The following is a 27,911-nucleotide window of genomic DNA, read 5'->3' on the forward strand; positions in this document are numbered from 1 at the left end:
TAAAGGTGTCATTAACAAACTTTTTAACTAGATCAGAATATCTCAAATGTTATGGGTTAATAAAATATAGGCTATTAAACCCATAATATATTAAGGGAAGTATTACTGTAGTTATATTAAGTAAGCTTGTGCAATTAAACCATTACGGAGTATAGATTCTTTTCAATAATGTGCATACAGAGCTATCAAAGAAACATAAGAATTAGCAGATTTCTCTTTGGAAAAAACATTCTTTTAAATTAAGTTTTTGTGGATTTAACACACTGCCAAAATGCACACATCATTTTGAAAATGAGATGTGTGTTGGGCAAAAAGCCAACATTTTAAACATGTAACACATGATGCCATCAAAGTATTTTTAGCTGTGTGCCTTAACAAGAGAGAAATCTTTTTTATTCTACAATATAACTTTATTTTCTATGAAAATGTTTTTGACTGAAACCATTTTTTTACATGTAAGGTTGCAGAAATAAATTCTGTCAAATACAGAAAAAAAAATAGACATTTTTCTTAGAAAAATGCTGTGACAAGATTTAGGCAAAACTGATCTATTTCCTTAGGAATGGTTCTGCTTTCTGTTATAAAACAGCTCAAATGTATTTCTTATGCTTTATACAGGAAATATGATTTACACATGAAATATGAAAGTTCTCTTGTGTCCAGCAACTGTATTCATTTCACAAATAAAAAAATGTCATACAGCAACAACTGCATAATCTGCAACTACCACCTCTTTCCCATTGACCAAGACCCCACACTATTTCCTATTTCAATCCTGAAGACTTTGCAAATTTTTACGTAACTTACTTTTGAGAATTAGTCTTAACCAGCTGATTTTGATTAATTTCTCATGAAATCAAGACTGAGTTGTGCCCCATGACCCTAGATAGAACATTTTTATATAATAAAGTGGTGCAGTAATTGAGAGTTGTTTTTTTCTGAACTCTGCTTCCAAAAAACTTGAGCACTTTAAAACATGTAAAAAAAATTTGAGACATCTCCTGTTTTCCTTTCTTTGTTTTTATATACTGGAAAAGAAGTTCCTTAAATGTTCCGGCGGTAGGGATAGAGTTGAAGACTAAGACTTGGAAATCAAAGTCACAACTGAAAAAATAAAAACCAAACCAACCTTTTTACCAAAAAGATCACAAGTGAAACTAGCTCAGGATGTCACAATATTAAAAAACATTGTGAAAAGTCACAGAACGAGCTGACACACTTTCACACACTTTCACATGTGACATTTAAATCAGCAACATTGTGTTTTCAATTTTTAAGTCTTGAAGAAAAAAAATCAACTGAGTATTTCCTGAAGATTTTGGTCAAAAGGCCTTCATGCTTGCAAGGTTGAAAGAACATGCACATATAGAATGCCTGTTTGAAAATTTTATCATTTTCTCACGTAACATTCACATTGGAGTCTGAAATTCTTAACATTTTCACCCCAGCCTCAGCATCTGGCTTTCACTTTAACAAGTGAAGTTAAAAAACCAACGGTTTTTTAGATTGTGAAGTTACAATTAGAAATGCTTGAAACTAAGTGACAAAATACCCAATTTGCTGGTATCTTACTGTTTTATTCACAAAATAAAAGAGCTTCGTCTTTCCAAACAATGAACAGAACAGAAAGATTCAATGATACAGTTATAAAAAAGTGTTACTGAAAATTTGAAAAAGTCTGGTAAAATTTACAAATGCCAACTATCACTTTGTACAAAATCTTCTTTTCAAAGAAACTTCAGTAATAGATTTTAAAATACAGTTCTACCAGCTCGGAAATGCACCTTGATGGCCCCGGCGGCCGCGCTTCATTTCCGCCGGTGCGGGGAGCTGTCGCTGCGCCTGTCGTCGCTCCTGCGCGGCTCCCGGTGCTGCTCGGGGTGACGGCTGGCCTTGTCCCGCTGCTGCCTCTCCGAGCCGTTCCTGGAGCGCTCCTCCTGCTCCTCCTCCCGCGGGCTGCAGCGCCCGCGCTCCCTCTCCCGGGACTTGGATCTCTCTCTTTTCCTACTCCGATGTCCATCGTCTTTGCTCCGATGTCTGTAGTTTTCATCATCAGACACAGAAGCTCTTCTTTCTGCTTTCTTCAGTTTGGAATTACTGTGTTTATTTTCTGGATCCTTACTTCTTTCATGGTTCCTATCCTTTCCGCTGTGGTAACCATCTCTGCCATTGGATTCATCTCTGTGGTGGTACTTTGAAACATCATCTCTCCTATGTGATTCTCTTAAATGTCGGTGATTTCTTTCTGATTTGCTCTCAGTATCACTTCTTTCCTCTTGCTGCCTCCTTCCAATTTTCTTTTCATGCGATTTCCTTCTCCTTTCTTGTTTTTTCCTGGAAACTTTCTCAGATTCTCTATTTTTCTTTTGCGTTCTCTTCCTTTTGGCTTTAGAAACATCTGAAATTATAACAAATTATGGAAGTAAGGTTGCATTTTAATTTAGTATATTAAATTTATCAAACTACAGAAAGAGTTCTAGAGAGTGTTTTTTGCCAGAAAACATTTCTGCACATGTATCTGGACAAAGGGTCCAAAATAATGAACTCCTTATTTTTATCCCTTTGCCATCTGCACGTGATGCCTGTCATTTGAACACCTCTACCTGTCAACACCCTCTTGCTGACTTGTACCCAAGGACCAGGCATAGGCTGTAAAGTCATACACCAAAGCACTCTCACAAATAATCTCTTTTTTTTTTACGAAGATGACCTTTCCCAGACTATCCAGTCTCAAAATAATTGACTTTTCCTGGAAAAGCTTATCAGTCAATGGAGATGAAAAACAGCATATGAGGTAAAATCTCCAACACTATCCCATGTGGAAAAAGAGGTAGGATGAAATGGCTTGAGATAATGGTATTGCAGCACTGTAACAATGGCCTTCAGGCTCATTTTTCAGGAGGAATAGTGATAGCTTTGTCAACAAGACTAAAACTAACTTCTGTATTTCTAAATACACAGTAGTCTCATCTCAGTGGAACAGGTCTTACCTTGCTGTTTGCTCTTCATCAGGGACCTTTAGATCCCACTCGACAGTATTTGGCACTAACAGCCACTTACAATAACCATTCATTCACCTTAGTGCATGAACTATAGAATCACATAGCTGCTCCTCATCACCTTTTGAAAATATCACAGCCATAAACTGATTTATTAGTACATGCATTATCTGAATTGTCTAGGCTTGTGTCTGAACTAAGGCTTGCTGACATTCTCTTAAAATGCAATGATGGATCAATTCAGATACATTTTAATCCATTATGGTTTTTAAGCAGTGTTTTCCATACTATTTTCATCCACCAGTATGTAGGAAAAGACCTGAGAAAGCAAACAGAAAAGAACCAGCTGCTTTGAGGGCAGTTGTATTTTATCCTCCTGGTTTAGAACTACCTCCCCAGGGCAGTGCTGAGCTGAGCAAGCTGATGAAGTTCCAAGCATTAACAGGCAGTACGACAGTAATCTCTAACTTAGCTCTACTTCTGATCATCAGGTTTTCTATTTTTCTCTCATACACTGCACTAACACTGAAATACTGCCACACATTCCTCTGAAAAATGCCTCTTAACTCTTCCAAGTAATTTTATAGATTTTAGAAGCTGCAAACACAGGAAGACTTTAGAGGTACAATCAGTAATGGAACCTCAACTCAGTTAACCATTAAAGCTTACTGTTATCTCCAATTAGTGTTCTGACCACTGTATTAAGGTACACAAGAAACTGAAAAGTGTAAGCAGGCTGCAGAGGTATCAAGATGTGAATTTCATTGAATGTGTTCCTCAGTGGAGAAAAGGCAAGTAGTAAAAGAGAAGGTCCTAAACTTTGAAAAACCCTGTTCCTAGTCCCAGACTGCAGACTTGGTTTGTCACTAAGGATTGACCCCTCTGGCTCCTATCAAGCAGCTCAGCAGAGCTGCAGCTGTCCCTGCAGGACCATCTGGCTCTGTGCTGAACCAGTGCCTCCGCTGACCCTGTTTGGCTGCGCCCTCCTCGCGTGCTGTCGTCACTAATGCTGTTAGCCATGACACACAGCTCCACCTTGGACAGGAGATTGTGCTGGAGAACAGAACTGCATTTCCAAAGCAGGAGCAGTTCACACTGCTTTTATTCTATTCATCATTTTCATTTTAAAGACACGTAATAAATCAAATTAACTTTGAATCAGCGAACTTCTGTGCTACAGGAAGTCATGCTGTGCTATCATCTGCTCCTGCTATATATACTGGGGGAGACTGCACACACTAACTCATAATAGCAACTACTTTAAAGATTGAGCAATGTTTATGACAGTTCATGTCTAATAGTTTCTACATCAGCACAACAGTATAAGACACTAAATGCTAATTATAATGCATGAAAATACAAAATAAATTATAAGAAAAAGCTAATTCTTCCTTGGAAATTCCTCTACAGACAAGAATTTTGACTGTATTGCCACACAATCTTTTCCTGAAGCAGAAGAATTATAAATAGGGACTCACATGGTGAACAATATTTAAACACATTGCTAGAACTGAAGAACGGATTTCTGGAAGGAAGAAGGAAGAAGCACATACTTCCAGGGAAAGACACAAGGAGTATCAAGATCACTCAATTAAGCCAAGAAAAAAGAGTTGTAGACATGAGTCTCTAGAGTAAACCCAGAAAAAATAATTGGGAATGACTCTAATCCCTCAATCCTCCAATAAACTGAAATCACTGTAGAGTGCAACAGATATCAATTGTATAAAAAAAGTAATCTACAAACGAACATTTCTCAGATATTTAAGTCTCTAAAAATGGAACTCTGTTTTTCTGAGTACAAATTCAAAAATAAATTTCCTTGAGAAATATTTAATATTTTAAAACTTAAAAAAAAATATTAGTTTTTAAAACAGAGACATGACCACTGTCTATAGCCAGATTTTCCTCAAAAGAAGTATACACAGAAAGAGTAATAAACATATCTGAGAAAGAAAGAAAAGAAAAGCAAATAGTTGTACTGCTGGTGTTGAAATACCTGAGTCACTGCTGCTGTCACTGCTAGATGAGGAGTCACTGCTGCTCGATGACTCTGAGCTACTACTGCTGCTGTCAGAATCAGAATCTGAGGAAGAGTCTGTGTCTGAAGATGAGGAGGAATCTGATGACTCAACATTTTGCTTCTGTGTCATGATCAACTTTGGTGCATTTTTAAGATGTTCCCGTAATTCATCCCTAATTAGCAAAAAAAAAAAAAAAAAAAAAAAAAAAAAAAAAAAAAAAATTGTTCTTCAATTTTATTTTTTGTTCATGGGGGAGAGGGAAGATGAAGAAGGTAAATATTAAATGAGAAAAGTTTCTCACGTTAGTCCTCCAAGGCCAATAGAAGTGAAGAAATTGATGGCAAAGCGAGTGTTTCTTGGGTTATCCCGAGGCAATAATCCCTCAAAGAAAGGCTGCAGTGTCCTGATGAAAACAAACATCCATATTAAACACCATGCCAGCTCAGCGCTCCCACTGACATAAAGAAACTGAAAAAGAAACTGCATGAATCTCCACAAGAAAGCAAAAGTTTTCTGTTTGTGCATTTTTCAATGCTTTCATTGCTTGTACCTGTGATGCATCTAATCAAATGCTATTTAAAAACTTGCTCTTTTATGACAACATAAACTTCACACACAGGAGAGCTCCGTACATAGTGACAGATAATGAGAACAGAAACCCCAGCTTTGTGAAGCCCTGAAGTGACCTGTGGAACTGCAGCAGCCTGGAATAGCAAAGCATAACAGGTGCTGACCAAGAAGCACAAAAATTAGGGATCCATGCTGAAATCCCCTCATATAAGGACATAGGGATAGTTTCAAATTTAAGTTTACATGAACTAAAGCATCTACCAAATTCTTCACCATACACAAAAGAAATCCCAACTTAGAGGAAATAGCTCAAGCAACTGCAAATAACATTGTCAGAATGTAACACATTAAATCCCATACAGATTTAAAAGAATGTTAAGTATACTACAATTAAGGATTAGTAAGTAATCCTAGAGAAACTGTTACTAATAGTTGTGTGTTTTCTCCTAAGTTTTGCCAGGAAGAGAAGCCCCAGTAACATTTATTATGCAGCTATACAGCTGACAATATATAAAAATAAACTCACACTTGGAAATTGTTACGGTAGCTGAGTGTCACTGAGGGGTGGAGGGGGAACAGATACATCTTAAAAAGAATCATGCACGTACTTGAACCCAAAACAACAGCAATGCACTCAGCTTCAAAAGTGACTCCTTGCAATGACTAAATCCATACATGAACTTATTCTTGAAGCACTGCAGCTACAGAAGGGCAGTCTCACTTGAACCTGAACACAGAGTTCTTAGCTGTACGTTTTCAGATAAAGAACCTAATTAAATTTACAGTTTTGAAAATAAAATTTCAACTTACACATCTTTTAATCTTGCATTTAAATTTGGAAGTCCCATATATTCACTGAGTTCCTGAAAGAATATTTTGACAAAAATTCTACTGGAGGATGTGGTAGTTTCTTCACTCAGTATTATACATTCAAGGACCTGAAAATATTCAGTAAAGCATTAACCTTTATGTTTAAACATACATTCTTTTCTTATCTTAGAAACTTTTGTCCTCCTGAAATAACTAATAAAGACTGATATTTTTTCCCCAAGGTTCACAAATTCTAGTCAAGACTGTCTTTCTCAAAAAGTCTTTTCTACCACATGGGAGCAGCTGCTGATCATATTTATGTTAGCAATTCTTTAAGGATTTTTTTTTTTAATTTAGGAAAGCTCCAAAAGACAAAATCAGATGCGTGAATTTCTGGCAAGTTAAGTGATTTTGGACTTAAATACAGGATAGGTAAAATATTTGGACTGACATATGTGTGCTCGAAGAATGACAGTTAGACTAGGCTATGAAACAAGAACAAAACAATATGAGAAGTTACCTTGATATTTATTTCTTCATTTTTAATGCTACATAATAATATATATCAAAATGTGACACTGCTTTTATTTATTAGTTATTTAAATCATAAAATGACAGTATTTTTAACTGTCTTATAATTCAATACAATTTCTAATTTATCAAAATTTAGAAGCTCAAAACTCTTTTCCAAAAGAAGCACTTTTTAATCAACCAATTCCAGCTAATAATAAATAGCTTAAATCAACTACTGAAAAATGGGGAGAGAAGATGATGATACACAAGAGGGAGAAAAAGGAGATGGAACAAACCAGAATTCTTAACAGTGTCTGCGAAGTTACTTAAGATAATCCAGTTTGCCACAAGTCATTAGAAACTGTAGAATAATACTAGAATTAATGTACTGTATGTTACTGTGGAGTACTGGAGCTCAAAAACAATGGCTTTTTGTTTTAACTTACACTCCAGGGAATCGAATCGGTGTACAGGAGATGAGCAAACATCTTGGCCACATTCCTCAGTTTGTTCGTTTCCAGACGATGAATGGTATCGTACTGCTCCTTGAAAATGGCTTCAAAGGACTCCATGTATTCTTTCTTTAGCATGCAGAAACGCTGAGACAACATGGTACCATTTAAACCACCACTTTAAACAGAACACTAAACATGCAAATAACCTACAACTAAGTGACCTAATGGTGTCAATATTTACTGCAAGACTTCTGTTTTAAATAACCCTTTGAAGAAGAGCAAATACTCAAATGGATATATTTTATAGCTTCGAGCAGTTTGTCAGGATAAGAAACTCATTTGCATTGCAAAGCAGTAATTATCAATTCTGAACTACAGCAAATTATCCAGCATTTTCCTTGACTTCTATACATCAAGTATTTTCACCTGATACAACCCCAAGTTTTTCCAGGACATCACTAAATGATTATTTCAGTTTAGAGAGGCAGCAGGAAGCAGGAGTAAGACATTTTGGACATAAACATTTCAGAGGATATAGAAATCAACATTTACATTCATCTGAACATGCAGATTCATGTGGTTACTGCTTTGTGACTGTCAGCAAAAGGATTTCCTGGAATAATGGATGAAAAATACAAATGGGAAGAAATGTTCCCTTTCAGCACAGCTTGCTCCCTTGAGGAGACAAGTATTTCATCTTAACTCTTCAGACATGTCAATATTATCGATAGGGAAACCTTAAGTAATTAGCAGTTAGTTACACAAAACCAGAGAGTTAGCTGGTTATTGAAGAGCAAACAAAATACCCCCAAGCTCAGGACAGTAAGTATTCAATCTTGTGCTCTAAATTAAACCTGCTAAGCAGCTTTGAACAAGGTGGTAAATGACAAGAGTCTCCAAGATTACTCTTTAGCACTGTAAAAAGGCTATTTTCTGGTAACTCATAATACTATCATGTCTTTTTACCATTTCTTTGCCACTGATTTATTGTTCTACCATAATGAGAAAAAAGGAAGGCAAAATAAGCAACAACATAATGGGAAAGTCAATTCTCTTTCTGCATTTACTATGCTTTTTACAATCAAAGTGCTATCTCAATCCACTAAAACAATCAACTAACATAAGCATTTTCAGAATGATAAAAAGACTATTAGTTTTATTTATCCATTAAAACTTAAGTTTGACACACAAAAAATAGAAAATTTCATTGTTTTACTCTATCATAAAGTACAAAATCTGAAACAGAACTCACCCCTGCCAGTAACCCAAAGAATTTTTCGTATGTCCTTTGCTGAGCACAGCAGTCAAGTATCATATTGCACAGTTCTTTCTGGGTTATGAAAAAAAGAATATTTCTCCAGGTAAATTCACTGTAGCAGCAAAAAAACCCCATCAGTACACACCAAACAACTGAAGGAAGCCTTACATAGATGTGAGCTTTGAAGTGACTACTAAATCAAACTTCATTAGCAACACCGGTAGTTTTCTGAATTTCTCTGGGACATGAATATGAACTTTTGCCCTTCAAATTTCCTCTCCTGCCTAAACTAAGATTTATGTGTTAACACAATGCACAAAGTGAAGGTTTTGAGGGCTTTCTTAGTTTTGTTTTTGTTTGTCAGTTGCTTCTTTTTGTGATATTCTTCTTAGGGTTTCTTTTTGTTTGTTTGAAATAGTACCAATCCCTGCATTTACAGAAAATAAAAATTCTTTACAACTTCCAAGTGTTAAAATGGCTTACAGACAAACCATTTGGAAACACAACATGCATTTCTTAGCAGTTATTTCCAAAATCAGAAATATTCCAAACTTATTCCCCTGACCTTCTGCCTGAGATGCAGCTGTGAATTGGTTTAGGGTACATTTGGCAACATTAAGGCAGGCAAGTGAGCAAATGTTTTCATACAAATTATAAGCCATGAAGTTACACAATGCTTAAAATAGCCCTGCAGTTTTTGCCCATTCACTTTTTTATTACTGTTTTCTCCTAAGATCAATTCCATAGTGTAATCCAATTTAGGACACTCCCAAATAGGTTTCTGGCTGTCAATCATGTGTCTTTCATTATTAGTTTAACTTCTCTTTAAACTAATAGTAACATTCCTATAAAAACTACCACCAGATGATTTCATACTGGATTTCTTCTCCCACTTGTGTCATTCTTCCAAGCAAGTATTCAGAAGGAACATTTTTGCCCATTAGAAAAGCTCAAAACAAATAAAAAGCCAACCATGCTGAACAAGAAAAGAAACCACTCCTCCAAATAACAAGGCAGTAATATATCAAATAAACCTACAGATGTGTTTAGAGGCATTCCTTTTAACTGCCACACAGTGTTAATGTGATGTATTAAAATGCATATTAACTTTTTATATTATCCCATTTTACAGTAATGCTGCAGTTAATCAGTTTTTAACAATAAAAAGGGTAAAGTGCTGATGCCACTGTTAATAATGTCAGGAAGACTTGAAAAACAAATTACTTTTCCTCCTCATTTTAAATGCAATTATAGCCTTGGTATCCCCTGTGGTTTACAGTAATTAAATATTTTAACATTTTAATTAAATATTACAATGATTTCTAGGAGGGTATCTTGAATAACCACATGTACAAAAATAAGGTTTGCCCATAAAGATATTCTTGCTGGTGTTATCCAAACAATTTGAGGTTAGGTCTAGAGTTAACTGTCTTTCAGATTTAAAATTAACAAACTTTACAATTATTTAATTACTTTTTGAGAGATGCAACAAGGTCAGATGGCAATTCTAGCTTAATTTACAGCTTCAAAAGTTAGTGAACTAATATCTGTACTCCCAATGATGTTTATGGCATGAAGAGCCTGTTATTTAGCCCATCACTTGTTTTGAAGACCACAAAGAATTTGTTCCCCAATTTTACAGGCAATTTCTATATTGTGTTGTTTAACTGTTTTCATACAATGCTCAATAAGTAACTACTCAGCATAGTTAAGAAAGCATACATAGCTATCCAATCACAAAGTAAAACACTTCAAAATAGCTGACATCTCATACAGATGGTGAATCATCTTTTATGAAGATCTTGAATTTATTACTGTATAGAGAACAACAGCACTTCCCAAAACTGCCAAGACAGAAGATAAAGAGAAAGCTCCTAAATGCAGTGCATTTCTCACAGTTCTCCCTAAACAGTCTCTATTCTGCTCTTACCCAAACAGAATAATGGTTTAGATGTACCGTGCCTCAACCTAACATGGCAGGCATCATACATTAAAGATGCTAAAGGAAAAGACAGAAAAATCAGACTAGTTTTTTCTCCCGGTTTTACAATTTTAAAACACAAGCAAACCCTGCCCAATCCATCTTCTCTCAGCTTCATACACGGGCTGTGTTCATGGCAGGCAGAAGAGCTAAAGTAACTTATCCCCTTCTGATCACGGTACTAGTACTTCCTCCCTGCCCATTCTCACCATTTTTTGCAATTTCTGTAAGATTTGCATTCAGCCAAGACTGCAGTTTCAGAGCTGCCCCCCAGGCTGCCTCCACGTGGAGGTCCTTTCTGCCTTTCATGGCTGGAAGTGATGCCATTTCCACCTCCCTTCCCCTGCCAGCCCACAGCTCTGTTCCATCCATTGCATACACAAGCTGAAGCCATCATGAGACATCCCCACCCTGTAAGCTATTCTTAAAATATAACATTTTCAATGTCAACACTTCATTTCTAGAAGCTTCTTCATGGAACTAAAGGAATTGGTTTGCCAGGAGCAAACCTAGTGCAGGCCTCAGGTCCGTTTAAATCAATGTGAAATTGGAATTATGTGAAACGAGTGCCTTGCATTTTATGTATTTTCACTGCTTTTACAGATGCCACACTTTTTTCTCTTTTAATTCACTGATGCCTATTTTACTCCCACTGACTACCTTAAAGCTTTCCTTACTGGTGCATATTTTAATGGGTGTAACCATCACACAGCCTACTTTTCCCAGCATCTCTGCTTTCTCTTCTTAATTTGTCAAGTTTCCACTTAGAGACAAAGCTGACAAAGCCACGGAAGGTGTTTCAGCAGCAGGCAGCTTCTTGCCAAGCTATGTGCAGTGATTTTAGCATCTACTACAAAGTCTCCAGGTCTGTCCTGTGCTCTGCTAATGGTCTTCCTCAACTTTTGTCCCTTTTTTTTGCTCAATCCCTTTTCTGTTTAGAGCAACATAGGCTTAAAACTGAATATGGTTATCACAAATCTTGTGTAAATCAGACTTAGTATTCTATACTGGAATCATTAACTGGATATAAGGATAGATATATTTTAAATCATGCTGCTACTAGTCTGCAACACACAAAAATGGAACAATACATCGAAGTCCCAGAGTATCTCTTTCCTACTACCTGAAGGCTGCACATGCAAAACTTCACTTTAAGTGATTTCACTGAGCAATTCCACCTCCTTAGGTTAAATGCCTACACACATACGTGGAAGACCAAAATCTAGGCAGAATTCTAGCTAATGCCTGCTATCAACAACAGCCTAATTCTGTATGGATTCTGTACCTTCACTTTGGAGACATCAACAAATATCACAACATGGTATGTGCATGCGATGTACTTTTTTTTAAACTGACAAATCATGGAAATTTAGAATGATCCTGCACCTCAGGCCCACAAAAACATCCTACTTCAAAACACAGGAAAGCTACTTGAGGATGATTATCTTTTACAGCCAGTAGCAAGGCTGTGAACTAATCAGGGTGCAGTTGCTAAATCTACCAGCTGCAATGCCCTCCAATTAGAGAAGAAATTAATGTATCTAAGAAATCATCAATTTGACCAAAGCGTAATTATCAGCCTTAGACCATCCTGCTCTACATCAGTTTTCTGAACTATATTTTCACTGAAAGTGAAAATAGTCAGGCCAACATAAGTACTTGTGTTATCTTCAAGACTCAAGGCATAAATAACACGAGACACTGACACTCCCACACCACCAACTAGGACTGCTTTGAGCAAGTGACACCACCCCGTAAAAATGGAGATGTGTCAGATGCATGCATAATTCTTTCAAGAAGGCTGTGCCTGCAAGAATTTTTTTTTCATTTCAAGTAAAAAAAAATAAAATCTGGTGACGCATTACCTTTATCTGGAATATGCACAGTGTTAGAAGAGGCTCTAATTTAATTTAGCAACATTTCTGTATACAAGTTTAGTTCTTATCAGAAACCAAGAAACAAAAAAAGCCTAAAAGCCAATCCATTTTAGGCACATTTTCACAGAGTAAGAACAATGTATGGTCGATTTAATTATTTTTAGTTGTCTGCATTTCAGCCAGTCTTGTTTGCTTGCTTTTTCTCACAGTTCAGAAGCCAGAACAACCAGTAATACCACACTACTCTAACTACAGTTTTCATTTATTTAAATTTTCTTCTTTGGTAATACATGGGATTAACACAGCTTTAACAGAGATAATAACAGTATTTTTTAAAAAAGTAAAACAGTGAGCTCTGCCAAGACTGAACATATGCTCAAAGAAGCAATTGCAAGGCTTGTTTAGAACAGCTTTGCACAGACTGAAGTACAGACAGCAAAGCTATTTCACTTTTGATCTGTGGGCTTCAGCTGGGTCTAAATAACATGAATAAAAGCAAACCCACTCCTAGTAAATTTACTTAGAAATGAAGTAACACTTTAAATGTTTTCCCTCAAAAAAAAAAAAAAAAAAAAATCACAGGACTGCTGACATCCCTCCTCAGCAGCTGGTCCTAAAATGCAATGCCAAAAAGCAGTATTATGTTGTTCCAGTCCACAGATTATCCATCTGAACCTTAATCCTCTTTCTGTGAGTCAGAGCTGTGTGATAGATCCATTACTGGTATTAAACAGACGAACGACTTGTGTTGCACAGAAGTTAATGTGACAATGATCTGATACTTCAACCACTGGTAAAAACTGCTAATGTATTTCTGAACTCAACCCTGATAATCACACCAAAACATTCTACACAGAAGATGATTTCTGGAAGAGTTACCCAGAAAGATGGTCATTAAGACTGTATTAGTCTCAAACCTGTTGTTTGCATCTGTCTTTAGGTTTCAGATATTCTGATTCATTTTTTGATTGTATGTAATTGACAATTTACTACTCAAACTTGTGGAAAACAGTCTTTATGAGAAAATTCAATACATATTACTTTATTAAGTGAAGCCTTTCAGAAGAAAAGCAGAATGTTACTGTAAAATCAGACTTGATTTGAATAAAAATTTTGCAATGAAAATCTTAAGTTACACCTGATTTTTAAGGAATACTTCAGCTAAATGCTCTAGTTCCTGCTTCTCATGAAGACTGCCATTCATAGTAGGAGTTGGAACAGAGAATGAGCATAAACAAAGTTTGCAGGTTCACCCAAGAGTTCACCAAACATTTCAGGAATTTCTCAAGACTGTTTAAAGCTTTGGATCAGAAAGTGCGAAGAAATAAGATGCAACATCCTGCAATGCAGATTGCTGGAGCTTTCAGTAAAGCAGATCAAAAAAAGAAAGAAGTGCTTTATGGCTAAAATAATAGTAGTAGAGAATTATAAAAGTTGAAAATACCTCTAAGATCAAGTCCAACCGTAAATCCAATGCCACTGTGTTCACCACTAAACCATACCGACACCTCTTTTGAACGCTTCCAGGGATGCTGATTCCACCACTTCCCTGGGCAGCCTGTTTCAAAGACTGACCACCCTATCAGTCAAGAAACTGTTCCCAGTGTTTAATTTAAACCTCACCTGGAGCAACTTGATGCCATTTCCTCTGGTGCTGCCACTTGTTATCTGGGAGAAAAGACCAACCCCCGCTGGCTACACCCTCCTGTTGGGTACTTGTAGAGTGATAAGGTCCCCTTTGAGCCACCTCTTCTCCAGAATGAAGAAGCCCAGCTCCCTCAGCCACACACAGCACCCCAGGTGCAGCCTCAGTCCCCAGTACAGAGGGATGGTCACTGCCCCTGTCCTGCTGGCCACACTACAGGATGCCACTGGCCTTCTTGGTCACCTGGGCACTGCTGGACCATGTTTATCTGCTGCCCAGCACCTCCAGGTTCCTTCTTGCTGCTGGGCAGTTTTCCAGCCACTCTGCCCCAGCCTGTAGCTGTGCCTGGGGCTGTTGTGACTCAAGGGCAGGAGTCAGCACCCTGCCTCATTGAACATCACACCAATGGCCTCAGTCCACCGCCTGTCCAGATCCCTCTGCCTTCCTGCTCTCCTGCAGATCAACGCTCCTGCCCAACTTGGTGTCATCTGCAAACTAAATAATAGCTTGTTTTTTAATAAAGGCAAAGGGAATTAATTCAATAAAGGCTTCAGTCAGAAGACAGTAGCTTGAATGAATAAAAGGTGATTTTTCTAGCTTAAAATCTGGTAGCTAATTTAAACAAATTTCCTGCTGAATGTATTCAGGTTTTTTTTTTAATCCACATGTACAGACTCAAGTCCTAGAAACCCCTGAATAATTTTACTGCCTACATCTGCTTATTCCTTCTGCTCTCACAATGATCAGGAAGTGTCTTTCTTCTTTTTTAAGATTTTTATCCCCATAAAGGAGCTCAATTCTATACAATGAGCAAGTCAAAGCTCTCATACCTTTGATAAACAAGGTGAAGGGTAGTTAGGAGTCTTAAGGAAAAAAGACATCAGTAGAAGCCTCTCCAAAGTAGAAGCCTCATGTGGTAAGAGGACGCAGTTTTACAACAGTTTTCAATCTTGAATTGTAGTAATTCCTACAACAAGTACTGAACTATAGGTTGATACTAATTGTTGGGTTTTTCTTTTTCCTTCCCTTATTTCTTCTGAGCAGCTTTTGCCCACAGAAGTTAGAAGCTGACAGAGACTGCCATGGTATTAAATCCTAAGAGTTAAGTAGTTCTCACTACAAGCAAGTAGTGTTATGCACTATAACTCTGTTGTGTGGCCTAGTACATATATTCTAGATTGTTTGCTCTATTATTTATAGCTGAATTGATTTGCTGGGCAACAGGATTTTTTTCTCTTTAGAGTTCTTCAGATTATGTATCCTTCACTGACAATTACAATCTTATGCATGCTTAATATTGCATTTCATGTACAGAATTAGAGAACCAGATTTAAAAAAAAAATCACAATTTCGGGTCTTAGTTTACTTCCATGTAAATTGCTTAGAAACAAGCAACAGTGCAAGAATTGAAAAAATTATAGGCAAAAAATTTCTCAAAAAATACCTAAGTGTAGCCCAGATCTCCCTTTACTAGTTAGTATTATACTAAAGTTACTTATTACACACACTGTTTCAAATAAAACTCTTAATTAAAGCCACAAGAAGTTAAAATGCTCACCCAAGTGCAACTCCTATGATAACAGCTTACAGCTGTCTGAAAAGCTGCTTGGAAAAGTAGATGTGTATTTACATTCTACCAGTATTGAACAAAAGTACTGGATGAAGAACAGTTTCCATTACTTGAAAACACAGCAATCACATTTACCTTACAGAGTCTGAGGACAAAACGGCTTTAGTCTCATGAGCTCCAAAATTACAGCAAAGCAATCACTCAAAACTGCTTTAATTCAATATGCTGTTTACTCACTTACTGTGAAAGCACCTAAACAACACACTCATAGCACTGTGCTAAATTTCAAGCCCCACTGATAAAGTCTTCAGCTGTCTGCAAATATTATCTTCAACCCAAAGTCCTTCCAGAGACAGAACCATGTCATGGTGCTGTACTGTTATAGAACAGAACTTTCACCAGTCCAAACAACAGATCTTTTCAAAAGGCTATGAGCAAACATTTGTGTTGTTTGACAGAAAGGAGCACATGCTTAAGACAAATTGCTTATGAAATGTGTGTCAGTCTATTTGCTCTAAAGGTTGTGAAATAAATTTTGAGGAACCACAGCTGTAAGGAATGACTCTCATTCATCTGCCTGCTATACAAAATAGGTCATGGAATGTGAGCAAGGTTTTTAGATACTACCATAGTACTGTATCTTTATGTTAGTAACAAGAAGAGTAAGAGTGAAGGCTTACAGTCTGACTTTCAGGGAAGTCCATCTTCAGCAGTTTGTGAGCACATTCTTCAAAGTCTAAGCTGAATAGAAAAAAACACTTATTATCTGTGCAATATATGTTATGCTAAAAACATTCCAAAACTATATTAAGAATCCTCATTGGTGATAAATCCTCAACTGTTCTGAAGTAAAGTATGTCAGCCGTTTGATTTGCTAAAACTTTATTGCTGTTGTGTTTTTTTTAATAAACATTTTGTATTTCATGAGTTTCTATCTGAAAATTAATCCAAAGTGATTACATGTGCAGGCAATCTGAAAACAAGATGATCCAAGTCATTATTACTATCACATCGTCTTAGAAAACTTAATAAAACAGAAAAGTGGGAGCTTGTTTTGCACATTTTGAAAGATGCTGAAATGGAAGCCATTTAGACCAGCTCCAAAAGCAATATATACCAGTCTCCTCTTTGCACTCCTGTTCTGAAAGCCTTTAGCTACCACTGGGTACATCCTCCCTCCCACACATCAGATGAACAAGTTCCAGTAAGGCAAGAAAGTACTGAACAGTAACTTTGAGACACGTGAGAGCCTTTGATACCCTCAGTACGGCATTAATTCATATGTCTAATGATCAACACCACAACTACATCATTGCACTCGTCATGCAGCATCAGACCTGCAGGGGATCAATCCCTCCTCTCAGCCTCGTGACTAAGAAGCTACACCCAGCAGGTTTGGAATATTTGTGCCACAAACTGCAAGTGGAGCTCATAACTACAAGCAGACTATACTTCAGGGCTGCTAATTGCATACTTATTTTCCAAACAATGCAGGTGATAAAAGAACTCCATCTCAGAAGTGGAGACAAACTACAAGAATATCTAAGTGTGTCTCAAATTTTTTTCATAAATTTTCAAAATGCTGTAAAATTTGAAGATCACTGACTTCCGTTCATTCAGAAAGTTCTCATTACAGCAATAGTCCCAGTCCACTACCCAAATACTTTGAAACAAACAAGATTCATTTTAGAATGACAATTTAGAAAACAGTCTGCTTTACACAGACATGTCAGGCTCCATAAAGACCACTTCCCTACTTTGTTTTCTTTTAAATTGCACATTAAGACAGAATTTTAAAAGAAAGAATTAGAGCTCACTGACTTCTAAAGAATTACACTCCTAGGTGTATAATTTATATTTACCTTGACTGAATAGCCAGATAAATTGTACGACGGAAGGAGACCAGGTTAATTTCTGTTTTGTCATGGACAGTAACTTTCTGACCTGGAACAGAAAAACATGGGTTTGTAGAGAGTGAAACATTAAGGAAGACATACATAGTAATTTTTTAGGACAGCTCTATTTATCATTTACTGAGTCTGTAGCACACTGTTTTTCTAGAAGTACTTAGCACTGTTTGCAGGTTTATGTATTTTTTAATGTTTATTTTTATAGATAAGGAAAAAAATCAGTATTTGCTTAATCTGTAACAAAAGTAAATATTTAGAGACAGTTTTAAAAGGGTAATTCTTTTAACGACATTTCATGTTTCTTAGTCACTGCAACCTCTAGGTTTAACATTTCTTGTCAACATTATCAGCAATCCATTTTCTGCATAACCTACGCATACAATGCTTTATGCAGCATTTCTGACTTTAACAGGTAATTGTTAGTTCCTGTTAATTGTAGGATCTACATTGCAGCATTCTGCAAAGTCCTGGAGCAAGAGTAGAAACATCCATTCTGAACAAAACTACTCTGGGAACACTTCAATTTGTGAAATACTCACTGTTCCTCCAGTCTTTTAAAGTTTGGTAGAAGCATAAGAAAATGAGAAATTATGGGAATGTTCATACTTTTCATGAGGCTGGGAGCTCTGCTATTCTATTCCACACTCTGCTTTGAAATATTCCACCAAACTAGTAAGGAAATCCATTCCTGGTATTGTACAGGAACAATACTTGATTGTCTTTTCCATTGCTCATGCAGTCTGTACAAAAATTTCAGTTATGCTTATCCATCAATGTTTTTTCCTGGGAATTGAATACATTCTTTGAAAATGAATCTCCACTGAAGTGAGATATGGAGGATGTAAATACAGTTGTAAGAAAATCCATCCTAATTTTGAAAGTGACTTAAAAATATGACAGAGCATGGAAAAGTTTAAGCAAGAGTTTTCATTTTGCTCTTTTTCATGTCTTACATTTGCAAGGCTTTTCTCCAAGGATACTGTCAAGGAAATCATCAGTATCTCAAACTGATACTGTCAGCAATAATGTGGCAAAGTTGCTTTTCCTTTTCTGCATGTGCTGAATGCTTTCTTTCAGACTTTTATGTTTGCTAGTAAACACTTAGATCTGAGAATAACTGAAGATGAAAACACTGCTTAACATTTGAGCATCTCAGTTTTGCAAAACATCTAAGAAGCTGAGCTCTTCTTTCCTGCTAAGCTACATTCAATCAATTGCTTGTAAGGTGCCAGTCATACACTTACCATCCTCATCCTCGTCTTCATCATCTTCCTCATCTTCTTCACTACTTCCAGCTTCTTGATTTCCTTCAGATTCAGTGTCACCTTCATCAAGAATTTCTGAAAGAGCAGTATCCCAGATTAATGAAACACAGACCACAGTACTTTCATTACAAAAACCCCCTTGATCCCCCCTCTGAAGAGTGAAAGGATGTCTCAGGTACAGAATGTCAAAGAAGCCAAAAAGCAGATTATCATAACTGAATGGAAACTTAGATGAAGGAACAACACTGAGTAGCACAAACACTAAGGAAAGGTATGTGAACTGAATGAGTTTTATAGAACAGAAGTATCACCCACTCTTAAATAAATGTTGGCAGCAACAGCTGAATAAGCAAATGCCATAGGTAATGGCTGTGCATACACAGAAATATCCCTACCTTTCTTCAGCATTTTGTATTTCTCTTCATTTTCCATAAAGTTCGGATCCATCTTGAAAACATCTTTAGAATAAAAGAGAATCTTTATTTTAAACACAAATTGAAGAAAGCTCTTAATATTCAATCTTGAATTCATTTTCTTGGGTAATGCAGTTAAGGAATTATCTTTCATTTCTAACTTACTAAGAACATCCTCTGGGTTGTAGTCATCTTCCAATGGCAACATATGAGTAAACTGATCCTCCTCTTCCACTAGATCTAATCCCTCTGGAATGATTGGATGATCCTTGAAGCCATCCTTCCGTACAGCAAACATGACTTCTATCATGTACTGAACGCGCATGTCGATTTTCGATTCATGCAGAATGTGTCGAAGGCGATCAAAGATTGCTTTGGAAAAGAGAGAAATGTAAACACGAAAGGTATTTACTAATACCAATGCCAAGATAGGTTTTGGCTAACTGTACTTACCATTAATACCTCTAGGAGAAACTTCTGTTAATTTGAGCCCACTCTCTTTAATAAATCCAATTGCTACTTCAATACTGTCATCAGTAGGCCTTTCGAGCAGCAAAGTGAGCATTTCCAAACACAAAACCTCGTGAGCCTGTTGAAAAAGTATCAGCAAAGAATTAGAATGCAGAATATTACACTACCACCACAGTCATTTACTGGACAGACTTGTCCAGCCTTTGAGGATGCCACAACACGGCAGTTTAATCACATACAAGGCAGCAGCAGTGGGGCAAGGCTGATTAAGAGGAAGTCAAAATTTCAAATCCAGTTTTACCAGCAGTATTTACGCCCATTTTCTAGTGAATGTGATTGTTCTATTGAAGTGAACAAACTAGCAAAGAAAAATATTTTGCCATTAAAAACCTAACAGAATGCATTTCCAAGAAACAAACAAATCAGTACTTGCATTACAGAACCCAGTTCTAAGTGCGTTATATCTAAAATTAAATAAGATCTTCCAGGACCAGGTATATAAGCAAATCGCCCATCTCAGATTAATTTCCTCTTTACCAAAATGCTGAACATTCCCAACACATTCCTGAGACATGCTTCCTGACCTTATTTAAATCAGAGCATCCTGATTTCTGACACATGAACAAACTGAACAGAGTCGGATATAAATTTGATTTAGATGCAACTGAGTGTACTTCTGCTAACACACATGTTGCAAGATCTGTGAGACAGATCCCCGGATGATCCTTGCCTTGCATTAAGCCCAAACGCACACATGAAATCTTGGGAAGCTCTGGAGCATAAGTCCAATGATAAGTGGTGATAACTGCATAAGCAATTACCAGTATCTTTTATAAAGAGATCTTAACAACTTAAAGCAGGCACCAAACTCACACTTGCAGCAATTTTCAGAAGAGACAGAGAACCTTCGCTTAGGGTACCGCTGTCTTAAACTAAAAATTAGCCATACAGGGTTTGGATTGAGCAGAAACAAAGAAACATACCACATTCTGATTCATCAAATGCGCAACAAATTTTGAAGATGTTAGACAGAGTTGCTGCAAAAGAAATAAACCAGGAAATGTTAACATACGGAAGAAGAAATTCCTAACCCAGACATACTACAGATTAATGCACCTCAAACAAACTGGAGTCATTAAGCTATTTAAGGATTCTGGTAGTTTTTCTCAATTAGGACGGTACACTCAAAAATAAAAAATTAAACATCCCTGCCCTAATCAAAAAACCCCGAACTATCACAGTATCAATCCAGAACAGGTTGTCAAACTTTCATGATACTCTAATACTACTAAATGTCCCATTGACTGGTCTTGACCCATGTCTTGGCTGTGCTCCTTTGAACACACTTGACACAGTTACACTGCAGAATTCCGCATTTCAGCACGTTGCTCCTTTATATTTTACATACCTTGTCATTTCTGCGATACCCTTTACGAAAATTCAGTATCAGCCTCTTGAGGATCAATTCACCAATATTTGGGAACTTTGAATTGATGATTGCCACGAGAGCTGCATAAACGTGAGTGAAAATCGGAGAGGCGCTCTGAGCTTGCAAAATGGATCTAGACAGCAATCCCCTAGAAAAATAAGCAGGGTTTTAAGACCTTCCTGGTGATAAAACATGTAATGTTTTTATTCAGTACTTACCACATGAAATAGTGTTATGCAGCTGGAATAGCTGGAAGAAACCAGATCATCTTTTTCAAACCATGGTTTATCATGCCACAATTGGAATGTTGCAAAATGTGTTGCACAAATCTTTCTGAACTGGAAAGTTCTTAAACTGTCACCTAATCTTTCACTAAATATTGTTCGCATTAGAGCTACACTTAAAAATGCTAAGCATGCAAAAAGCCACCTTGTGTCCTGCAATTATCCCTTTTTTAATCTGAACTTTGACTGATTATAAAATACTACTTAGAGCCTAAATGAATGTAAACAAAGGATTCATGAGATAACAGTTCTTTTATTATTCAAATGATCTCTTTTACATTTATTATCAAGAAAGACTGAGAAGAATCTGTGACTTGCTTCCCCTCCTCTCAATGTTGCTTTTTGTAATGTTTAGGAGCACACAGAATTTGACTTTTGCTGTATTACTCAACTACATGGGGGTGAGGATAAAAACAAAACAAACCTCCAAATGTGGAATCTTCAAAGTACACACTGATATCCAAATCTACCTTCCCTGTGGTCTACTGAAATCCTAAAAAGAACAACTCCTACAGAGTAATAAATACAAAGTGCATACGGACCTTATTCCTACTTACTTTGGCATTGACAAGTGGACTAGAATTCACTTCATACTAGTGCACAAAAGTAGAACACTTCCATTTTGAAATTAGTTACTTCTTGCTTCCACTGAAAGTGGTCTGTTTCAGTTCTTATTTATCATCTAGTTAAAACCTCAGGAAAGGACTTGACAGCCAGGTAAAAGTTTGTGTCATTACTTTTAAATGCACCTTTGTGCAAGTTTGGAAGTACAGAACCAACTAAGGAGGGAAATGGTGCCAATTTATAGATAGACAATGACAACTATAAATTACAAGTTATTCAAGTAAAATGCATTGGGAAAACCTTAAGAAAAGGAAATATACACCATCATAGATAGACAATGACAACTATAAATTACAAGTTATTCAAGTAAAATGCATTTCCTTAAGAAAAGGAAATATACACCATTTGTTGCACTCTTCTATTCCACCAAGCACACAATCCCTTTCCCAAGTAAGGGACTATTCTGAATAGGACAATATGGCCTAAGGTTAATACTAAGATCTGACTAACACCCATACACTACTTATAGCACACACAACAGTGTACACCTGAAGAGTGTACATGTTCCAGAAAAGCAAAAGAATTATTGTAAAATACCAAGGCTTACCTTCCCCGAACAATATTCTCCTGAAGGAGCTCATGGATGATGTTTTCTATATTAGAAACGTTCACTTTATTGACAAGACCATTGATCGACTTCTTCAATGCTTCCCAACTCATCCTCTGGTATGCCAAGCTATTACACAGTATCACAAATTAATAATGTATAAATTTGAAGTTGCACTGAGCAAGTTTTTATATACATATATATATAAAATATATTCACATTTTCATTTAATCACTAAAATACATTAAAAATATTCACTGCATAAATGTGAAGAGTTGTTCACAATTATACACTCAATCACTAGAAAACCATTGAAACAACATGATAAACTGAAGTGTAATTCTCTGCAGATATGGTAAAACCCAGTATGTTGTTTTGTAAGATGTCCCAAAAAAATCCTAGCTACATTTAGTATCCTGCTTTACTTTATAATTTCCACGTTGCAGCAGAAGCAGGTACAGTTTAATCTGATTCTCTTATCTCTCTTCTGATAAAAATATACCTTCAAAACAATGATCACAACCCTTAATGGATCCCATCTTACCAAACATCCTCTAAACGCCTCAACTGTTTTGCCTGCAGCAAAAACCTACTATGTAAATTTGAACTCACCTATTTTTATCAGTGATTTGCTCTTGCATCATCCTGAGCTTGGCAGGCGGAATATATGCACCACCTGTGCGAGTGAGGATTGGATCCACTTCTTCTTTCTTCTTCTTTGAGGTGGTCTCATCATGAGCAAGTGAGCTCTGGCCTGTCGACCTCTCTGGACTCCTACGGTCAGGTGAAGAGTATCTCCTCTGCTTCCTTCGATCATATTCTCTGTCCTCCCATCTCTCATAGTGTCTATCTCTCCCCCTTTCCATCCTTCTAAAAGTAAAAAAAACACCCACTAAACACCCAAGTGTATGTGAAAAGCTTTCACATTTTATTCTTTAAAAGTAAGTATTTCATTACTGATTAAGAAAGGGCTCCAGACCTTCCATCTGAACTTCTGTCATCATAGTATTCCCGTCTTGAATATTCCTCATCATATCTGCTGTCATCAGAGTACCTCCTCTTCCTGGGAGATGGAGACCGAGACCTATCACGCTCCATATCCCTACTCACAACCCAAGACAAAAACTTTTAGTAAGAAGCTGAGAAAAGCAATGGTATTAATATATACTTGCAATATAATGCAACAATGCAGAAGTGTTCCAATTCTGCAATGTGAGTTTCAAAATACGTGTCACTCCAATAAAAGGGTCTACTTTAACAATAATTTGTCATCAGGAAAAAAATATCAATAAGCAAAGAAGCACTGTAAAATAAAGCTCTTAGAATCTGAAATTAAATGTTTAACAGTAATAACATCAAATACCCATGGTAAATTCAGCAGCTTGCATTCCTTGGAGCACATGTATTCATTTGTTTCTACTTTCTTTTGCCTGTACAGCAGAAAGTAATCTTGCCCAAAAATGATAACTGTGGTATCAGCAATATGTGACTTCAAGCAAAAATCTAGCATGTAATTTTCACTTTCAAGTCTCATGATAATTTAAATAAATGCTAAGTTTTAGTAACAAATCCATTTAATTACTGTTATATTGACACTCAAGTATTTTACTAAATCCACACTTGCTTTTTGCCACTTAGTTACGGTAACATATAAAAAGAAACATAACCTGATGATTTTTTTTAGCTTCTCTAACTCACTATGTGAGGTGTATACACACAGAATTGAAAGATAAAAATATCAGTCATTTTACCTGTCCTCTGGAGACAAACTTTCATGTCGGGAACTGTAGTTTTCCTTCCTGTCATGACTGGAACCATGCTTTAAGGAAAGAGAAAGAAGGGAAAAAAAAAAATCAAGCCCCAATGTGACTGGGAGTGCCTATCTTCAGATCAAAGCATCCCATGCCTCAGTTCCCACTCCTTTACTAGGAGGGCCACCAAATAAAGCTGATGGCAGTCAGGTATGACAAGGAGAGGTTCCTGGTTCTCTAGGAACAAGCAGTTAAACAGCTGGACATCCTGCTACAGGATGCTGCAGACGCCAAATGCTTCCACAGGTTCACGGCACTGAACAAACACTGAAGAAAAATCCACTAGGGTTACCAAAAAACTTGATCTGGCTCAGGAAGGTGCAAACAAGTAGAGAGTGGGAGCGTACATGGGCAACTACTTTTAAAATTTCCCCTATTCCTAAATTCTTTAAGGCATCTGCTGTTAATTACCGCTGGAGATTAGAGTAGATGGACCACAAGTCTGCCTTTCTTGCTTCCTCCTTTCAGATGCCATTTTCATTTGTTGTATCACACACAATACCATGAACAGAATTTCTTGCTTAAAGAGTGTTTTTCCTCTCTCCTAAAAATTCCCTTTATTGAGTAATTTTTACTTAGGTCCCCCCCCTCTTTACTAATCACAATTTATTTCCTCATGAGTCATTCCTAGTTTTATACATTACAAGCATCTGAGTTGCATTGATTTATCTGGCAGATTTGCAGGATTGTGTAAGTGATACACACTTAAACAGCTCACACCGAATTCCATGTGTTGAACCATGACATTTAGAAGTATGGAGTTATAAAAAATCAGAATGTGACAGCATCTACCACAAAGAGAAAATTTATTCATTAACATGTTTCTAAACAACTTTGGTAGAGTCAAGCAGCAGCATTTGTAACCTGAGTACTTTCATTGCAAGGGTCATCTCCTCCTTTAAAATACTATTTATGATTTTTCAGAACCACAATGTCATGTCACAGAGTGATCATCTGTGGAATAGGGAACACCCCACTTGATGCACAAACTCAACAGAAGCATGTAGCATGTCCTTATGCACTTTGATGGAATCCCTGCAGCAACACAGCTCGTACATTGAAGCAGCACCCTCTCCACCAACTGGCACACCAACTCTTGCCCCACCAAAGAACCAGTTAAAACTTTGGGTGACCAGAAGGAAATGACACCTCTTCCATAAAAAGCAGGGCAGCTGTTATCTCCAAAAACTTAACTGGGGGGGTGTGGATATATGCAAACCGATAATCGCATTTTTGAGGCCACTGTAACATATCCTAGAATGTTGCCTTTCCTAGGGTGCACTTCAATTTGCTAAAACAACATCCAGCATTTGGTTGCCTGCAACAAGATAAGGATACAAAAGAAGGGCATTGCATTGTCCACTGGGAGCATGCATCCCTATAAAAGTTATGCCCACCTGGGTAATTTTAGAGCCGCATTATCTTTGACAGCGGAGACTGTACAAGAAATTCACACGCTCACCAAGGTTTTCTACCCTTTCAATGATCATGACACCACAGAGCAGATCACGGAATTCATTCAAGGGTAAGAAAAGTCCTTAAGTTGTTTTTTTTCCCCCAGCCAGTAATATAATGCCAGTCTGTATCCTAAGCTTCCAAGAAAGTGGTAATAAAAAATCTTTGAATAACACAAAATAGTTCCTGTATTTAAATCTAGCAGATGGGAAGAAGGCACTGGGTCTTTTTAGGATGATCCATTCTCGTGGGTTCTTTATCATCTGTCTCTGCCCAGAGAACCAAAAGGACAAGCATTCACAGAAATAAAACAATGCTATGGCCGTTTCTGTGTTTGCCATTTATACATCTCCTTGCAAAAGGAGCTGTGCTTGTTGAAGAAATTATTACCCTCAGCTCCCTGTGACCAGGTTTTCTGCCACAAGTTAGTCCTCCTTCTTTGTCCACTTTCATCAAAATGATTAACTGAAAGTGTCCAAACAGTGTGCTTTTGTTGACTGGCTTATTTTGACAGACAAGGGAGCACTACCAGACTGGGAAAACAGGAGAAGGTATAAAACTGCCCCTCAAGCATCCCTACTAAAAGCCACTCAAGTCAGAAAAGTTGGGTCTAAAATAGTGAAGAAGCTGATGCAGGTTCCAACTCTGGACAAACAGGCAGAGTAACACCAGATTTGAGGCAGTGCATCATAACAGTATTGCTCTGCTAACGCGTCCCAAACCTGGTGTACTTTGCAAACAGCATTTCTAAATTTTTTCTTCTTGCATTCCCAAAAAATCACCCCCATCCACTCAGAAATGGGACATATAGCTATTAAAAGTTTTAACATGCATAGTACGACATACAATTGTCAAATGAACTGCTACTTATTGTCTCTACATATTTCAAGATTGTTGTTAAATTTTTCAAAATCTTGCTCCATTCTTCTTCATGCTTACACTTACTGTTGATCCATCAGCATTCAGTCAGTTTGACCAATTATTATAATTTTACACTAGTAATTTACACTAATAATATTCAGGACTTTGATTGCAAGGACAACAGCAGACAGAAATAGCTGTAATTTACTGATTCCTAGTAGTATTTATCTTGTAAACAGCTGCTGTCTGTTACAGATATTACTTGTTTTGTATTCAGGAACCTTTATTTAATGTAATATCAACTACAACCTAATTACCAGCGACATGAGAGTGATTAAATCCTACAGTTTAAGTTTAAGAACACTTACATTTACTTGTGTCACCCTGCTCTTCATCCTGACTTCCTGCTTTTTACAAACTTCTCAGGCGTGCAGCAATGAGGCAATCCAAGCTGGAGTTCAGCACATGAGAACCATTTCACCTGTAACACACGGAGAACAATCAAGAACTTTCGACTGCACACGGTGCCGGAACACCCACCTTCATTTTGTCCTTTAGGGCTATGCTTACACAAATTCTTAAACCAAAAGGCTCCCCCGGGTCCATTCCGATTTCCTGTGGCACAGCAGCAGCCGGGAGCTCACCGCCACAGCCAGACCCCAGCGAGCGGCCAGGCCGCGGCCGGGACTGCCGGGGCCCTGCCCACCGACCCCGCCGCACGGCTCCCAGCCCGGGCCCGCCCACCCGCCCGGGGGAGGCCGCGAACACCCGACCGGGGGCTCCCCCGGACCCCACGGGGATGGGGGGAAAGAGAGCCCCGCTGAGCCCCGGCCCCGCTGAGCCCCGGCCCCTCACCTCCCGCCGCTGCCGCTGCCGCGCACGGCCCGGAACGCGTCACTTCCGGCGGCGCGGGGTGAGCGCGCGACCGGCCCCGCCCTTCGGCCGCCATGTTGGGGCGGAGCCGCTCGCTGCGCCGGCCCCCCCCCCTCAGTTTAAAATGAGCGCGCTGGGCGAGGGGGGCGAAAGATAAAAAACTGGTCGGGTTGGGTTGCTGTGTGGAGTATCTTAGGGGGAAAAACACCCTGCTGCTACCCAGCGCACGTTTCCCGTCGGAAGCACGTGTAGCAGCAGGGAGCAGTCAG

General features: G+C 37.7%; 1 protein-coding gene across 4 annotated transcripts; it reads right to left on the reverse strand.

Annotated features, from left to right (window-relative positions):
- Positions 1-27,699, reverse strand: CWC22 (CWC22 spliceosome associated protein homolog). 4 transcript variants are annotated; one of them, XM_041473334.1, is made up of 20 exons: positions 27,625-27,699; positions 27,138-27,250; positions 24,394-24,461; positions 23,622-23,744; positions 23,255-23,512; positions 22,643-22,771; positions 21,167-21,335; positions 20,742-20,795; positions 19,741-19,876; positions 19,453-19,659; positions 19,270-19,332; positions 18,854-18,949; positions 17,562-17,643; positions 16,380-16,440; positions 8,621-8,698; positions 7,360-7,512; positions 6,401-6,528; positions 5,322-5,423; positions 4,996-5,192; positions 1-2,398 (listed from the first exon to the last, which is right to left on the reverse strand). In XM_041473334.1, exons 2-20 carry the CDS (start codon positions 27,162-27,164, stop codon positions 1,809-1,811), a joined length of 2,721 nt encoding a protein of 906 aa, XP_041329268.1. In that variant the 5' UTR covers positions 27,165-27,250; positions 27,625-27,699; the 3' UTR covers positions 1-1,808. The 4 variants fall into 4 exon arrangements, with proteins under 4 accessions (XP_041329268.1, XP_041329269.1, XP_041329266.1 ...); XM_041473335.1 differs by having other exon boundaries at positions 23,255-23,509; positions 23,622-23,747; XM_041473332.1 differs by having other exon boundaries at positions 23,622-23,747.
- Between the last annotated feature and the right edge of the window lie 212 nt (positions 27,700-27,911).

Source organism: Pyrgilauda ruficollis, unplaced genomic scaffold, assembly GCF_017590135.1.
Source record: "Pyrgilauda ruficollis isolate IOZ18807 unplaced genomic scaffold, ASM1759013v1 scaffold3, whole genome shotgun sequence".
NCBI classification, from domain to species: Eukaryota; Metazoa; Chordata; class Aves; order Passeriformes; family Passeridae; genus Pyrgilauda; species Pyrgilauda ruficollis.

Bases quoted from the DNA above. Each gene is read 5' to 3' on its own strand.
- CWC22 (XM_041473332.1), bottom strand. From the start codon at position 27,164: ATGAAGAGCAGGGTGACACAAGTAAAT. The intron at 19,877-20,741 runs GTATGTTTCTTT...CTTTTTCAACAG, and splicing joins ATTTGATGAATCAGAATGTG to GCTCACGAGGTTTTGTGTTT. The intron at 18,950-19,269 runs GTAGGGATATTT...CTGCTCTTTCAG, and splicing joins ATACAAAATGCTGAAGAAAG to AAATTCTTGATGAAGGTGAC.